This window comes from Coptis chinensis, chromosome 4, assembly GCF_015680905.1.
Source record: "Coptis chinensis isolate HL-2020 chromosome 4, ASM1568090v1, whole genome shotgun sequence".
NCBI lineage: Eukaryota > Viridiplantae > Streptophyta > Magnoliopsida > Ranunculales > Ranunculaceae > Coptis > Coptis chinensis.
The window spans coordinates 5,376,049-5,393,397 of NC_141459.1; the positions used below are offsets into that span (position 1 = coordinate 5,376,049).

Consider the following 17,349-nt stretch of genomic DNA (forward strand, 5'->3'; position numbering starts at 1 on the left):
GTGGAAGTTATTGTTTTTAACAATTTAGTTTTTTGTCTCCTATTTTTTTTTTCCGTAATTAGCTATATTGTTTAGGAAAAGTTGGAGATTCGGTGAAATTCTAGATGGGATAGTTTTTTCGTAATTAGCTATAATGTTTAGGAAAAATTAGAGAGTCTGTGAAACTATAGACGGGATAATAGAGTTTAGAAAAAATTTGAATCTCTATAAGGGTATAACTATAATATATATCTAAGGATAAAGATAAATATTTGTTTTCTATTTTATCTCTTACTTTTTCTTAATTAGCCATGACACGTGTACACTCTAGAAACGCTTGTTTTCTATTTTATCTTACTTTTTCTTAATTAGTCATGACACGTGGATACTCTAGAAATGCTTCCTCAATTGAAGAGGGTAGAGCTATAATATATATATTTACGTCTTTTTTCCCTATTTACGTAAATAGGGAAAAAAAAAAGGAGTGTTTACTGCTTGAGAGTGCTTAAGTGAGAGAGACAGATAAAAAGTTGGAGGAAGAATGAAGAAGCTAAAGAGTATCGGCACGACGTTGTTTTCTGGTTTTCTTTAGTAGATACTGTAGGAAACTTATTCCAAAAATATACTTATTGTTAAGTAAACAAGAAAATCAAATTGATATGACAAATATATCATGAACAAACATTTAGTTCAAAAAACAAACAAACATTTTAGTTCAACTAATGAACTTATCTTTCCAATGATTAAATCCGAGCCTAGTGAAGATTCACTATGTCCTTAAGACAGTTTTTCCCCTCACTGCGGTGCTTGGTCAATGGAAACTGTCTCCCAAGATAGAACGGATTTCCTTCTATAGAAAGCTAGCACTTCAATTCTATAAATTTTAGACTCAAATGAACACAACATAGTATTTGACTAAGAATAGGGGGAGAAGAGAAAGATCAGAACTCTGTGTGATCTGGTGTGTCTTTCTCTCCAAATTCATCCACTATTTATAGGTGAGTGATGCCTCTTCGAAACAACACAGTGACTCTTGGGAAAAAGTAAGCAACTCTTTGAAAAGTCACATGTTTCGAAAAGACACACCATTTCGGCATAAAGCACTGTTTCGAACCAGTGCCTATTTCGAAAGGTCATATCTTTTCGGCATGATGCACTGTTTTGAACCAGTGCATATTTCGAAAGGTCGCACCTTTTCGGCATAATGCACTATTTCGAACTAGTGCATCATTTTGAAAAGGTTTTTCTCACTTTACGTACTGTTTCAAGAGAAACCCATTTCATCTCAAGTGGGGTAACTTAAGAGACAAATTACTCATTCATATCTCAATGAATTTGAGCAAATCCATTTTTCTAACAATCTCCCACATGAATGAAGATTTGGTTTCTTCTATTATAAACATCGGATTTCTGTTCTTTTACAAATGAAAAGATACGGCATCAGGTCAAGTAGCATGGGAGGCCTTGAACTTGCCATAGTGAAAGACGATCGGATTTAATTGGACGATCAGTAGACTTCAATTAATGTCCTTGAACTATCAGTCGTTTGTATAAACCTAGACAATCATCTTCACGTAGTACCTTCTTGAATACTGTTGGTTCTCACGTTTGTGTTCATTTTGGCCTTAAACACTTCTTGGTTTCAGATAGTGCTTTTGAGACATTTGTCTTAAAATTCTCATAGAAGCGGCCCCACTTCGCACTAACATAGGTGATTTCTATAAAGAGTATCATGCAATACTCCACTTGGATAACATAACTCTCCAAGATATAGTAAATCATTAAAAGCTTGACTTATCCTGGTTCTCGCGTCATATATGCATTGTCTTATATAGGAATGAGTTAGAGTATAATATTACTCTCCAGTGCTAACTGCGTCACAGACATAATTCAGTTGGCCCATTGAACCTAGATCTTGGGATCTCCAGTCAACTAGATTGGTTTTTCCATTATGAGGACTCTTGGTTGATTATCTCAAAGGCTTAAGCCTATTACCATTGATAATCTTTCCACTTGCTCTCTTGTTAAACCTTTTGTAAGCGGATCCACAATGTTATCTTTTGACCTTACATAGTCGATTGAGATAACTCTATTTGAGAGCAATTATCTAACGGTATTATGTCTACGATGTATGTGTCAAGACTTCCCATTATACATGCTACTCTGTGCTCTACCAATAGCAGATTGGTCATCACCACAGTGTATACATACTTCACGGGTACGTGTTTAGCCCAGTTTGGAATATCCTCTAAGAAATTTTGAAGCCACTCTGCTTCTTCTCCAGTCTTGTCTAATGCTATGAATTCTAATTCCATAGTGAACCTTGCTATGCACATTTGATATGAGGATTTCCTTGAAATTTATGCATCTCCCTAGAGTAAAACACCACATTTGATGTCTTTTGAGTAATGCTTCAATAAATTTCCAATTTTGAATTGATTAATTCAAGAAGATACATAATCCCCCACATTTTCCAATTTCTCATGACAAAGTCAATAAATTGGAAAACCATTTAGATATTTGTTTTTTAGTGAGGCGTCTTGTTAAAAAATGTCACATATCATTCATATAGTGTCGAAACCACTTCTAAGACCTCAATTTTGCTTACAAGTATGCTTATAAAATAATATCTTAAGCAATATTTTTTATTGGCACGTCTTTTCTAGGGTCCTCGTATTTAGTGTGAAATAAACACATACATTTATTTTATATATATTACTTTGGCTTAATAGTAAAACACATACATTTTACAAATAATAAAATAATTTTAGAACCCTTTTAGCACCCGCCATTCCTAACATCTGGAATGAAGCAAGGATTCTCGAAATCTTGGATTATAATTCCCCCCCAAGTGTGGCATTACCACCACTTTGTTCTCTTTCAAAAAGTCAATTCCAAGAATAACTTGAAAATGGTCTAAGCGAGCTACCATTAGGTTCACCTTTCCTCGCCAATTGTTCATCTTAATGTCAACTTCCAAAGCGAGTCCTTTCACCGGTTCGGCTTCTTTCTTCAAGCCTCTCATAGAGCCTTTACATTCTGCGAGTTTCAATCCAATAACCTCGGATACATACTTAGAGATTAACGTATGAGTTGAACCAGTATCCACCATTGCTAGTACACACCCGTAGTTGTTGAGTTCCACCTCTACGAACATAAGGTCGTCATCGGGGACCAAAATGTTCATATCATTCAACGGACTAGTAGGTCTAGCAAAAGAATTAGGAATAACATGAATAGGAGAACTTGGTGGTGTTGCCATTTCTATTCTGAAATAGAAACACACTTTGTTATTCAAAAAAGAAAACAGAAACAAATTCTGTTTAGTACAGAAGATATACTCACAAACTAATATGTGAACTTGCTTCTGTTTAAGAGAGAAAGAATAGGCGTCTAAATTACCTTTTCAGTAAGAGACAAACAGTGCATGAGATGTCCTTTTCAGAAGGTTCAAAATTGGAAACAATTTACCGTTCTCAGTAAAAGACAAAGACCATTTGAAACAATCTTCTTGAAATGCAGCCTCTAAAGAATGTTTTGTTTCCTGTACGAACCAATTTACTAGTTTCTTAATAATAGACAAATACCATGCTTTTAACCGTCTGGTGCTAACAGTTGCCACTTATTTAGTTTTGTCCTTTCAACCTTACTTTTTGAACATGTGTCCTTTCGAACATGCGTCATTTCAAACATGCGCACCTTTTACCTGTTACTAACCAGAAGGGCCCAAGCCATAATTAAAAAACTGAAAGGCTATTAGGCTTAGGCGTTGCTTACTTTTCTTGTCCAACATATTTCCAAAAAATCTCATTGCACATTTCGAAAAATCCATTTGACCAACTCATTATGAATAATCAAATGATTAACTGTCACCCATCTTTTGACGGTTTTGGCATTGGCACGGTACTGATATATATGCTGAAACGGTGTCTACTTTGACTCCCAACAGTTTATTAAGATATCCATAAATTAATATAAACACTTAAAACGAAACTGAAATCCAACTTATCGATATTCGAAATATTGCAACCCTGTGTGTTTCTGATTCCTCATATACTTGAAGTTTACTGTTGTGCTCCATTCGAAGACCACATCTTATATAAGCGTAATCTGGTTCTCCATGGCAAGAAATAATTCTGCCACTTATCAATCTTTTGACCACTACAATGAGACGTTAACAAAAACCCACTTCAAGATTGTTAGTGCATTTATAATAAGTATAGCCAAAATTAATTTCAACCAAATTAATTCAAAGAAAACAAAAAATTTGTCTTAAGTTTGTAGGAAACTTATTCCAAAAATATACTTATTGTTAAGTAAACAAGAAAATCAAATTGATATAACAAATATATCATGAATAACCCTTTAGTTCAAAAAACAAACAAACATTTTAGTTCAACTAATGAACTTAATTTTCCAATGATTAAATCCGAGCCTAGTGAAGATTCACTATGTCCTTAAGACAGATTTTCCCCCTCACGGTGCTTGAAGGTTGATGGAAAATTGTCTCCCAAGATAGAACAAATTTCCTTCTATAGAAAGCTAGCACTTCAATTCTATAGACTCAGCGAACACAACATAGTATTTGACTAAGAACAGGGGGAGAAGAGAAAGATCAGAACTCTGTGTGATCTGGTGTGTCTTTCTCTCCAAATTCATCCACTATTTATAGGTGAGTGGTGCCTCTTCGAAACAACGCAGTGACTCTTGGGAAAAAGTAAGCAACTCTTTGAAAAGTCATATGTTTCGAAAAGACACATCATTTCGGCATAAAGCACTGTTTCGAACCAGTGTATATTTCGAAAGGTCATACCTTTTCGGCATGATGCACTGTTTCGAACCAGTGCACATTTTGAAAGGTCGCACCTTTTCGGCATAATGCACTGTTTCGAACTAGTGCATCCTTTTGAAAATGTTTTTCTCACTTTACGTATTGTTTCAAGAGAAACCCATTTCATCCCAAGTGGGGTAACTTGGAAGACAAATTACTCATTCATATCTCAATGGATTTGAGCAAATCCATTTTTCTAACAGATACGATCTCAAGTTTTATGATATTGGTGAGTAGTCTAAATCTTTTTATTTTAAATTTTTTTTATTGATTTATATATATTTTAGTTAGTAATTTAATTCTTTGGTTGATTGGAATTGTTGATATACAAAGAAATGATTTAGTTTGATCAAAGCCATAATGAGTTATTGACGTCCAAAAATCCTTTTGCTATATATATAATTCTTCATGAGTGTTGTCTACCGAACTGTATGCATGCCTATTTTTTTTAGTTGTTTTCAAGTACATCAAAATAAAATATAAGGTACAGGTTGTTATATTTAGCCACTGGTGCAACTTATTTGAATTGATCTGATTTGAATTATAAAATATAAGTAGTAATGATTGATTGTCATACATGTTATAGGAACAACCTTTTAGAATACTATTTCAATTAATGATATATATGATCAATAACCGGAAGTGCTTGACTGTTAAGCATGGATATATACATTCATATGTTCCATGTATGGTTAAATACAAAGTTGTCTTACTTGGCATGCATGACACACAAGATCATATCTAGCTAGCATCTGAAAAGCGATGATTATGTGTGCTTGAAATACATTGTCAACTATTTGTTCATCTTGCTTGTGCACTGGAATGTTTATAAGAAATAAACCATGACAGGGGATGCCAACATATTGGTATTTTAGACAACTTTTCATTACTCAGATGGATGGTACAAGGCTAAGTCATCACACTTTAGTAATGCATTAGCTTAACCTTATTTTAGTTTTGAACTTATCTATTACATTTGCTTTTGTATATAGACCCTAGATGAGCATGAACCTTCCTATTAAATTATATGAGGTCTCAAATCGTATATATCTAATACTAATAACGGATGTATAAGTACTGACATGGGTGTATATATTGTTGCAAGATTGGTGTTGTTTGGTCCTGTTCAAGTCATGAATTTTGTTTGATTTGGAGATGAATTTCAGTGTGTTTAGAGATTGATTTTGGTTTTCATTAAAGCATGTTAAGTAAGTGTTATTCACCCTCTTTCAAACTCAAAAAGCCCCATAGCATTTCGGTTTATATAGAAGGAGTTACACCCTTCGGAAGTGGGCACGTCAGAATTTTCTGACTGTAGAAATCCAGTCTATGCCTGGTTTGGAATCGAGTTTTCACATAGTTAGGGTCAGATTTAAACTCTCGCCAAAACATTAAAAAAATGATTTTTCTGAGTCTTATTTCCAACCCAATTGGACTTGACGCATTTTGTGGTCTGTGGAGATAGATATAAGGTCTGGAAGTTTGGTTGGCATAAAATAGAGCGTTAGGAATTAGTTTCTGCGTACTGTGTTCAAGTCCAGTTTTAAAATAGTTAGGGTGAGAGTTAGAATTTTTATAAAACTTAAAAGAGTAAGATATGGAAGTCTGCATTCTATTCCAATTGACCTCATCACATTCAAAGGCCCGTGGAATTAATTATGACGTCTGGAAGTTTGACTGGCAAAAAACAATACGTCAGAAATCAGTTTCTGCATACTGTATTCGAGCCTCGTTTTCGCACATTTAGAATGAGATTTAGTATTTTTTTAAAACATAAGAAAGTAAATTCTGTGTGTTAGTTTTTCAATACAAAAAGCCTTGATGCATTTGGATACCTGTGGAAAGAGTTATGGTCTTCGGAAGATAGCGCGTGAGAAATCTAGTTTGCTGAATATTATGATTTTTACCATTTTTGACCTAAGTTTTCTTCTAAATGGGTTGATATTGAGACTTCGAGTTCTCATGTAAATTTAAGTGTACATATCCTAGTTGTCAAATAATCAAGTGGTGTATCATTTGGATGAATGTAGTAAAAACTATAGGATTGACAAGTTGGCTTGAAAACCTACCGTGTTATCATTTATGTGCATGAACCTATTTTGGGAAATATGTCTAGTAATAAACTAAGAGTCTCTTAAACTCTTCTTGGGTGTTTTATATAGTGTTTGTAGCCTACTTTTAGACTATGATTTTATTTGGAACCGACATGGTTTATAAGATCGTTTTTGAGAATTAAAAATAGATAAATATCCATTTGTGAGTTTTTGGATTTAAAGGTTTATAGTGTATCTTTGAGTATGAAACTTTATGTATATGATTGTGGGAGTATTTGAAACTTATTGTATGTGATTATATATAGTATAAATTGTTGTTTTCTTTAAAGGTACATACAAGGATGTTGGTATTTATTGGTTAAGAGCTACGTAAGGCTTGATTCTAATATTGAAATATTGGATACGTAGCAACCTTATGTACAGGTTCAACCACTATATTATATATTATATATTAGTTTTTGTGATAACTATATGTGTATAATGTTAGTATTTAATTGTGTACGTGATTGTGGTTGTTTGAATTGTATTTGATTGATGACCATTCATGCTGCGTTCAATGATATTTAAATTCGTGATTGATTTGCATTGATGCGTGAAAATAACTTTCTGCACGTGTGATCAATTGGTTTGCATGATTAATGCTAGTACAATGATAAGTAAGATGAGAATAATATTTTCAATGAGTCGACCACACCTTTAGAACTCTCCACGCCTCAGGATTTGGTAATGATATATTATGACTTGAGATGTCATGTGATATGAAGGTATTCATTGAATGTGTCATGAATGACCTGTTAGTGTTATGATGGGTATTCCTTGAATGTGGCGGGAATGACCCAAGGTATTCATTGAATGTGCCATGAATGACCTGTTAGTGTTATGATGGAAATTCCTTGAATGTGGCGGGAATGACCTAAGGTATTAATTGAATGTGCCATGAATGACATGTTAGTGTATGATGGGTATTTCTTGAATGTGGTGGGAATAACCCAAGGTTTTCATTGAATGTGCCATGAATGACCTGAGATATTGAATGCCCATAAGAGGATGTGATTATAGGCATGGAAAGCCCAGAGATGGCTGTGACTCACAAGTTACGAGTTAGCAAGATATAAATATGTTCCTGGAGGCGATATCCCCACTTGGGACATATGTCTTGTAGTGATACTTGGTGTGATAGAGGCACACGGGTATATGTGATTTGACAAATGTGTGAAGTTCAAATCGTAGAGTAGGAACTAAAGGTGAGGTCAATAAATAAGTGATTAATAAACAAGATACATTGTGGAATTAAATGAACTAAAAGTATGTGAATTTGTGTGATGTTATGGATGTGAAGTGTGACTGTTAATAATATTAGTGAATGCTTGTGATCTTTTATGTGATTGCGAAATGACTATAACTTGATATGTTATTACGAAAATATTAATGACTTATGATAGTCTGAGATCTATGGTTATGCACGCAGAAACTTTATGATGTAATGATGTCATGTGAATGACTACCCTTGATATAGGTATTATGATAAGTAGTATTCTCCGAATATGCGGGACGAACCAGGTTGTATCAATTAGACTTAAATGTCTTAAATAAGGTTTGATTATGAATGGAAATTTAATTGGCTGAGATAACTCATTTTATTGTGATGTCTAACTCTGTTTTGCATGAGGGTATGATCTATTAATCTTTTATACAGAGACATCAATATCCTACCCTAAGACGACGTGTTGGCTTAAAATTAAGGTGTATCAAACTCATATTTAATTAGGTTATCATATGTGCATTTAATAAGTGGAATGTAAGTGGTATTTATGTTGTGAGTTATTTTGGAAAGTGGGACTGATGAGTATTGTTATATGAGATTCTTGGAATTGAATTATTGGGGTGAAATCTTACTTGGGAAGAAACTACATGCCGTTTTGTAAAAACGGAACTAACTTGTCTTCCAAGTTGAAATGATTGTAATAGTATATATATTCTTTTATTTGAAATATTGAACATATTGTTTTTTTTATATTTAGTCTTACTCATACCAGCAAATTCAATTTGCTGACCCATGTTTGCTTTATTTTGCAATGTGGGTGTGTTCTTGGAAACATAGATGATGGAGTGCAGTGGATGAGGACACGTGATTTGGATATGCTCTTGGAGTCTTTTGGTTTAAGTTTTTATGAAGTATACGGTTTTGTTTTGAGATAGGTGTAATAGAGTTGGTTAGTTTATTTGTAGTTTAATAATGTGATTGAATGATTGCTCACTTTGGTTTTAAATTTGATCTCAGATTTTAATATCGTGGTTGATAATATGTTATTAGGGTTTTGTTTCATCCAAGGTTTTCAGATGATTGAATAATTGAGATAATTATATCTTGGATAATTCCCTATTTTAAATTTTTTGGAAATGTGGGGTGTGACAGGCAGTCTCTTTTGCTTATTCTTCAGAGGTTTAGAATCCCAGGAAAATTCATTGATTGGATCTATATGTGTTATTCTTCTCCCCAGTTCTTTGTCCTTGTTAATGGAAACTCTGAAGGTTACTTTGAAGGTAAAAAGGGATTGAGACAAGGCGACCTGCTATTGTCTTACCTTTTTGTTATGGTTATGGAAATTCTCACCGGTCTTTTAAAAGGAGCTCTTTCTTCCAAAGTCTGCTCATTCTAAATGTAAGAAGTTGGGCATCTCACTTATGCTTCGCAGATGATGTTCTCCTCTTCTGCAAGGGGGAAATGGATTCTATAGTGCACATCAAGGAAGCACTATCTTCCTTCTCCTCTCTAACTGGTCTTAGCTTTAGCAATACAAAGACTACTCTTCTTGCAGGTAGTCTCAATGAAGATGAAGCTTCTGAGCTGGCGACAGTTCTCAGTATTGAGGTTATACATCCCCCAGTTGCATATCTGGGTTTACCACTTACTGCTAGTAGACTTGGAATTAAAGAATGTCTTTCACTTGTTGAAAAGCTCACAGGCAAAATTTCTAATTGGAAGAATAGAACTCTCGAGAGAGCTGGTAGATTGGAGATTATAAAATCTGTCCTTTCTTCTTTTCAAGGCTATTAGTCAAGAACTTTTGTGCTTCCAAAAATTGTTCTTGATAAATTAGCAAAAATCTGTAACAAATTTCTTTGGTCAGGACCAGGTATGAAAAAGAAAATGCACCATAACAATCATGGGGTTCTCAGACTTGCAAAAGATCAAGGTGGACTAGGGATTGTTGACCCAAGGACATGGAATAGAGCCTCTTACTGTGGACTTGTTTTTAGGATTGCAAATAATGATGAATCTCTATGGGTAAAGTGGACTTGGGAATATCACATAAGGGGGCAAATGTTCTGGACTATGAAGATTCCCAATGATATTTCTTGGGTCTGGAGAAGCACCCTGAGGCACAAAAGCATTGCTAGGAAATTTGTTAGATATATCATTTCTAATGGTGTCGATACTTTCTTTTGGCACGACCCTTGGTGCACTAGTAAGTCTTTGTTCTTGATTCCTTCGGCTAGGTCCTCCTTTGACTTGGCACCTGACGCTAAAGTCTCACAGATCATAAGTAGTAGAAGATGGGTAAAATGTATAGTTTCCATGCCAGATAGCAACATCAAGAAGTACATCCTCCAAACTGAAATTTTCACTGAGTTGGAAAAAGACAAAGTAGTTTGGACTCCAAGTCCGTTTGGTCTGTTCATGGTAAAATCAACATACTCTGTCCTTAGACAAGTGAGGCCTCAAGTAAAATGGTGGAGAGTGGTGTGGGGAAAGTTTTCTATCCCAAAACACTCCTTCACTATGCGGCAACTGTTCTCGAATTGCATACTCACTCAGGATAGGCTTATCCAGAAAAAAGTTCTACATGATTCCAAGTGTTGTCTTTGCAACTTATCCTCGGAAAATTCAAAACACTTGTTTTTCGACTGTGTGTTCTCTAAACAAGTATGGATGGCCGTAAAGAGAGCTATGGGGATGGAAGGAGGTGTTTAGGACTCTCACACTAAGTGGTACTATATCTTCAGGCAATGTAGAACCAACTCAATTAAATCTGAGATTTGGAAAGCTTTGATATGTGCTACAGTACATGCCATATGGACTAAGAGAAGTTACAGACTTAAAAAGAAGGGGAGTAAAAGTCATGAAGAGGTTAGTTCCAACCTCCTCAATTCTATGAAGTTGTACTTACAACAAGTCCTGGAAAAGACCAATGACTCTTCTGAAAGAGATGTATTACTGAAGCGTTAGATATTGATGTGGAATTTGCCACAAGAGTTCATAGATGGTGTCGGTGGGAAAAAGAACAAGATGGTATTTGTGTGTTGAATACAGATGGTTCAGTAACTTCCTCTTCTAATGGATATGGTGGCTCTATAAGAACAAATCATGGGGATATGATTATGACATATTGTGGGAGCTCAAAACACAACTCAACCCTGTTTCAGGAATTAAAAGCAATGGCAGAAGGGTCGAGGCTCGCAGTAGAACTTGGCATCAGGAGGTTATATGCACGATCTGATTCCTTACGAGTGATCTGTGATGTTCACCTTTTGAGTATCTTAAAGATTTGATTCTCTAATTGGACAAAGTGCGAAAACAAAGAATTTTTCTTACTCACGATCTTCGTGTGCATATAGTTTTGATTAGGGATTCGAACCAACCTAAATTCTAGGACCACTTACAACTTGGTTTTGCTTTTTTAGGAAACTAGTGAGTAAGTTTAGCTATGATTGTATTAATACTAATTACTTGGTTTCTTTTAATGCACAAAATGAAAACTTTAAGTTACGTAAACATGCAACTAAAACAAAGATAAAAATTGACTAAGACAAAAGTGGAGAGTTAATTTTCCTCATGTGAAGATAACCTATATTGTGTGATTTTAAGTTCTTGCATTTTAATCTTCCTATAACTCATAGACAAGTCTTAATAAAGATTAACTTGATCCCTAACACTATGACTCATCTCTAAGATCATATTGCTAGCATGTAGAACCAAAGCAATGACTTATCTCTAAGCTCATCACTTTGATTCCTAACTAGACTCTACACCAACTACCATTTTGGGATAGGATGTAGGTCTAGTTGTTCTTCCTAAACAACTTATAAAATCACATTACAAAGGTTATCCCTCACATGAGCATCATTAACCCCCTACAAAGGGAAGGTTTAGCTCATGATCCTTAGGATAAAAGATGAAAAGTGCAGAATATAAATGTAAAATGAGAGAGAGAGAACAAAAAGAAGAAAAAACTATATCTATGAACTTACTTGCATTTAGATTTATTTAGAACAAGAAGAACACAAAGTTTCTTCCATTAAAACTATTACAAACATTTCTTTTCCCCAAACTCCACAGTTTTGGGTGTTTATCAGTTTGCATCATGAGAGGATTTGAGCAACCACCATAGTATTGCTTAAATGTAGTTGTTGCTATCACTAGGACTTGTAGTATGTTTGATGTATTCAGAGTGGATCATGTCTTTAGGGAATAATGTAACCAGGTAGCGGATTACCTGGCTGGGGTATGTAAGTCACAAGTTGACAATTTTGTAATTTATACTCCTCATCTATACCAAAAGCTAGCTGCAATAGTGGAGATGGAATGTAAAGGTACTTTGTATTTGAGACCATGATCTATAAAGGTTGAGGTACCTTTAACCTCTTACTTTTTCCAAAAAAAAAAAACATTTATCGTAATTCAAAAAATAAACACAAACAAAAATACTTTTTACAAAATGACGTAATAGTTGAATGTAACAAATGATCCTTTCGAAATAGAGAAAATATAAAACACATTCTTACAAAAGTGGCATATAATTTACATTGGGCTCTGGTCTTTTAAACTCGTTCAAATCTTAAGTCTTCATTGGCATTTTATTTTTGACATTTAATTATGGGAACTGAATTTTCTATGCTTCCTTTTTTAACGCATCTAGGGTTTTGCAAAGTTAAAGTACTAAAATACCCTCACACTTAAAAAAAGGTAAATGGTGAGAAAGTTGTTCTCTTCCTCCTCTTGGCATTCTAGATTTAAACTCGTTCAAATCTTAAGTCTTCATTGGCATTTTATTTTTGACATTTAATTATGGGAACTGAATTTTCTATGCTTCCTTTTTTAACGCATCTAGGGTTTTGCAAAGTTAAAGTACTAAAATACCCTCACACTTAAAAAAAGGTAAATGGTGAGAAAGTTGTTCTCTTCCTCCTCTTGGCATTCTTGATTGCCATTTTCCCCCTCTCTTCAACATGTTTCTTTAACCTCTAACAAAGGTTAGTGCCAAGAATCGCGAACTCCAAAAAATCCCTTTTGTTTCATCATCAAAATTGTTGTAGACGTTTATGGGAAAAAAAAATGTTGATTTTGTTTAAAATTCTCTAAATTAAATCAGCAATCATCCTAGCAAATATGGGTTTGAAGCAAGACCCACCGTAATTTTGAGTTACAATTAGCTTTTGTTCTTGTATCTGATGATTTGGGAGGTGTCAATATATAAGAAATTCCATTTGGGTTATGGGTCTGGAATTATTATTTTATTATGCTTTTGTGATTTGGAAATAGTTGAGTGAATATGTGAATGATATATTCACATTCATATTGTTCACTGATTTTCTGAATGAATCACAATACATGAACCGAAAAACTTATCCTCAGATATTTGGGAGTATTTGAGTTGATTCAATTTCTTGTTGGATACTTAAATATTTGAATTGTGAAATTTTGGCAAATTCAACAAGCAAGAGAAATTTTTTGTAGAAGAGAGAAAGCTGATAGGCGAGAGGAGAAGAAGTATAGGAAGAAGAAGACGTTGAGAGTTATCCACTTTCTCTTTTGTTATCTGTGTGACTATATTACAAGTTGAAGGGGTATTTTAGTCAAGTTAGGGGAAAGTGTTAAAAACTGGTGTGGAAAACTGCATTCTCTTAATTATTTTTTTGCCAAAAAGGTGTCAAACTGTCAATCCCATTAAATGGGGTATAAATAGGGTGATCTTGGACACACCCATAGAAACACTCCCGTACCCCCACAATTATCTTAAATTTTTGCCATACCCAATAATTGACTCAATCCAATAATGCAAAAGGATTTAAAACAATAATAATAATAACACGTCTTTTGTTTTTTGGACCTGTTTTTTTTGTGAAAGTTTCTTACGTAATACTAACAAATGAGTAATACTAAATAGAAATGTGATTGGAGAATGGTTTGCGTTCATTGACTTCATGTAAGGTCTCTCCTCTTTAACACCACCACGAGATATCTCTAGAGTACATACACCAATTTCATATCACAACACAAATCTGGTGATGTCGATCACATAACATTACAAAACAGTCTAGACCAGCTTGATAGGGTTATATACTAAAAGTATTACTTTTGTATTAACTCTAATTTTTTATATTTTGAATGAAAATCATATGGGCAAATGTTATGCATATTATATATGTTATTAGTTATATGTATGTGTCTAATACTTTATGTTGTAGATGATATGGTGTGTGGTGACACATAGAAGATCATATCATCAATACCTTATAAAGTATAAGTAATCGTTCACAACCTGATGGGATTTGGACAAACCATTGGTACGGTTGTAAGTATAATCCTGCATTACTATCTTGACTATATGATTACACTAAGACACTTTGTGTGTATTGAATGAGGACCAAGTAAGGTTGTTTCTCTTTATACTGACTATATAAGAGAACAAACACCTCTGTTATTATAGATGTTTGTCCTCTTAATCCGGATATAATAACGGGCACTTACGTGGGTTGTACATTGTTTTAAATCATCAATGAGTGAGATTCATTTGTGAATCAACAAACTCAATGGATTGGGTAATGACATTGTATGTAAGGTGTGATGTTGATTATAGAAGGAATCTGTGACCTGCAGGAAGTCGGGTTGATGATGTCCCTTTGAGGAGCTCATAAGGATTGTCATGTAAACCCTACAGGTGGATTTAATCCAACATGACAATGAGGTTGAGTAGTACTACTCAAGGACATAAGAAGTTGACATTAATATAGTTGTCGAAGAATCTGACTTAATCAACTAACATTCGATATCTTAAACACGGGAGATCAACGAGCATATAATATGGAGCCCATAAACGTAACACGCATTTGGGATTAGAGGCGGTAGACAACAATAACCTTTAGTGGAATAAGCCATTTGTTGACGAACTTGGGCCATGTGTTCTGGGCGAACATGGGAAGCCCAAGCCCGTCAGGAGGCCCAACCCTAATTTCTCCTCATGGTCCCTGTTGTAGCCTATAAATAGAAACCCTTCTCTTTTGGTTGAAATTACTATTCATCTGGATTGAAAAGAGAGGCAAGAAAAGAAAGATCCAAAATCGGTTCTAGTTTTGTGAGAAAGAAGGGGGTTGGTAGATCGTTGCCCACACAACGTCCAATCTAAAGATAATAATACAACAGAAGATCAAGAGGTTGATTCGGATTCATAGCTATTGGATTCTCAAAGTTATCTTAGCCGATTCAAAGGTAAATTTCTAACCAAACCGTGACACCCCTTATTCCACTACGCGTGGGTGTTTCGCGGTTCGTAGTAAATTATTCGGCAAAACCATAACGGTTCGTAGACAGCTAATATCGTCTTAGTGGTCTTATTGAGTTTTTTTTTTCTTGGTCAAAGGTATGTCTTATTACCAACAGAAGTATCCTTGAGCTTTCTTTCATTTCATAAGTAAGTTAATGCATTCTCCAAATCATTGAGCCAATAAGCTACTTCTGAAAGATTAAAACTAAAACTGCAAAGTGGTGAGACAGGATCAAATGGGCAAGAAGGCAATTCTTGTTGGATGCAATTACCCAGGAACACAGGCAGAACTCAATGATGTCAAGAATATGTATCACTGCCTAATCCAACAATATGGATTTAAGCAAGAAGACATGTTTGTGATAATTGACACAGATAGTTCTTACCCTCAGCCAACTAGAATAAACATTCTAACTGCACTCTCCATCTTCTGTCAATCAGCAGAACCTGGTGACTACCTCTTCTTCCACTTTAGCAGTCATGGAACACGTCTACCAGCCAACCCTGACTCTAATGACAACACTGGATATGACGAGTGCATTATTGTTCCCTGTGACATGAATATCATCACTGGTAATAACCATTTCCCTTTTCTTTTCCTGGTCAACAACCATCAATAGTAATTAATAAACAATTTATGACAATTGCATGAATCATTGATACTATCAAGTATCAACAATCACAAATAATCTATCAAATTACATGATAGACGTACATATAAGAAACTTTCAAAAATTCTGAAAATGCGAGTTTCTTGGTTAATGTAATATACATTATTGACTTAGTTTACGTATGTTTTTTTACTGGTTTCTGCTATTTTTCACCAACTAATTCAATTTGTGACAATGGTTTCTGCCAATTTGTGGCATGTGGCACTTACAAAGGAGTAACATCATGTCCAACATAACCAAACTAAGTGTACACACTAATTGAAGATTTGGAGGCTGGTTGCTAAAACGTACATTCAGGATCATAACACTTAATACTTTCTCTTGATCATCTCTCTGCAGATGATGACTTCAGGGAGTTTGTTGATATACTTCCACACGGTTGTCGCATAACAATTGTATCTGATTCCTGCCACAGTGGTGGATTAATTGACGATGCAAAAGAGCAAATTGGTGAAAGTACCAAGCGTGAAAAACGTGATGTAAGACTCAGAGACTTCCTGCGGATGAAAGTTAGTAATTCATTTGAGAAATGCGGGATACACCTCCCTTTAGAAAAACTTAGCCGCCGACGACATCACAATGTTGCCAAGGAAGCAGAGGTACAAGATGACACGGGAGACCACAGAATTATTAAGCGCTCCTTGTCTCTCTTAAGACTGATAGAAATACTGAAACAGAAGATAGGTAAGGATGACATAACTGTTAAAAATCTAAAGCTTGCATTGTTTGACATATTTGGAGAGGATACCAGTCGTATGAAACTTTCACAAAAAAAACGAAAGACTTGTTCATCGCTCAATCTTGTGAACTTTGACGGCAAGTGCACATAACAATTAAAATTTAATACATATATACACCAACAATAAGATGTTGCCGCGAAAAGGTAATGCCCATAGCAAGGAGTTGTCGCAATATGGCAAATCCATGGAAGGTTGTTGCCGTGGATAAGCACCCAAAACTATAATATAAACCCCGTAGAGACAGCCATTTGGTTAATTATGTGTTTAATAATCATAAATTAATTATATTTTTGTACTTTTATAGGTTTTCGCAATGAACATAAAAATGAGGATAAAGCCAGTATTTAAGCACAAATAGTGTGTCCACATGAAGTATTCCAATTTAGCACATGCGAAACTCCATGAAACCTGACTAAAGCCCTGGACTCAAACAGGACATTTCCGGGTCAGAACATGATTAACGTGCCAAAAAACATCAAACTTTCGACAAACATATCTTCTGAACCTGGACTCTAACTCTGGCAAGTG

The 17,349-nt window shown here is 34.8% G+C and overlaps 1 protein-coding gene and 1 pseudogene across 2 annotated transcripts; both read left to right on the forward strand.

Annotated features, from left to right (window-relative positions):
- The first annotated feature begins 9,344 nt into the window (after positions 1-9,344).
- LOC147501418 (uncharacterized) lies at positions 9,345-9,922 on the forward strand. The gene is made up of 2 exons (XM_086604307.1): positions 9,345-9,408; positions 9,561-9,922. Exons 1-2 carry the CDS (start codon positions 9,345-9,347, stop codon positions 9,920-9,922), a joined length of 426 nt encoding a protein of 141 aa, XP_086460433.1.
- Positions 9,923-15,228: 5,306 nt separating this feature from the next.
- Positions 15,229-16,911, forward strand: LOC147501419 (metacaspase-4 pseudogene; annotated as a pseudogene). Its single transcript, XR_015220872.1, has 2 exons — positions 15,229-15,983; positions 16,421-16,911. The product of XR_015220872.1 is annotated as a metacaspase-4 pseudogene (transcript).
- Positions 16,912-17,349: the final 438 nt, after the last annotated feature.

Excerpts from the sequence above, each read along its gene's own strand:
- LOC147501418 (XM_086604307.1), top strand. The coding sequence starts at position 9,345 with ATGTGTTATTCTTCTCCCCAGTTCTTTGTCCTTGTTAATGGAAACTCT. Across the intron at positions 9,409-9,560 it reads CTCTGAAGGTTACTTTGAAG|ATGATGTTCTCCTCTTCTGC; the intron begins GTAAAAAGGGAT and ends TATGCTTCGCAG.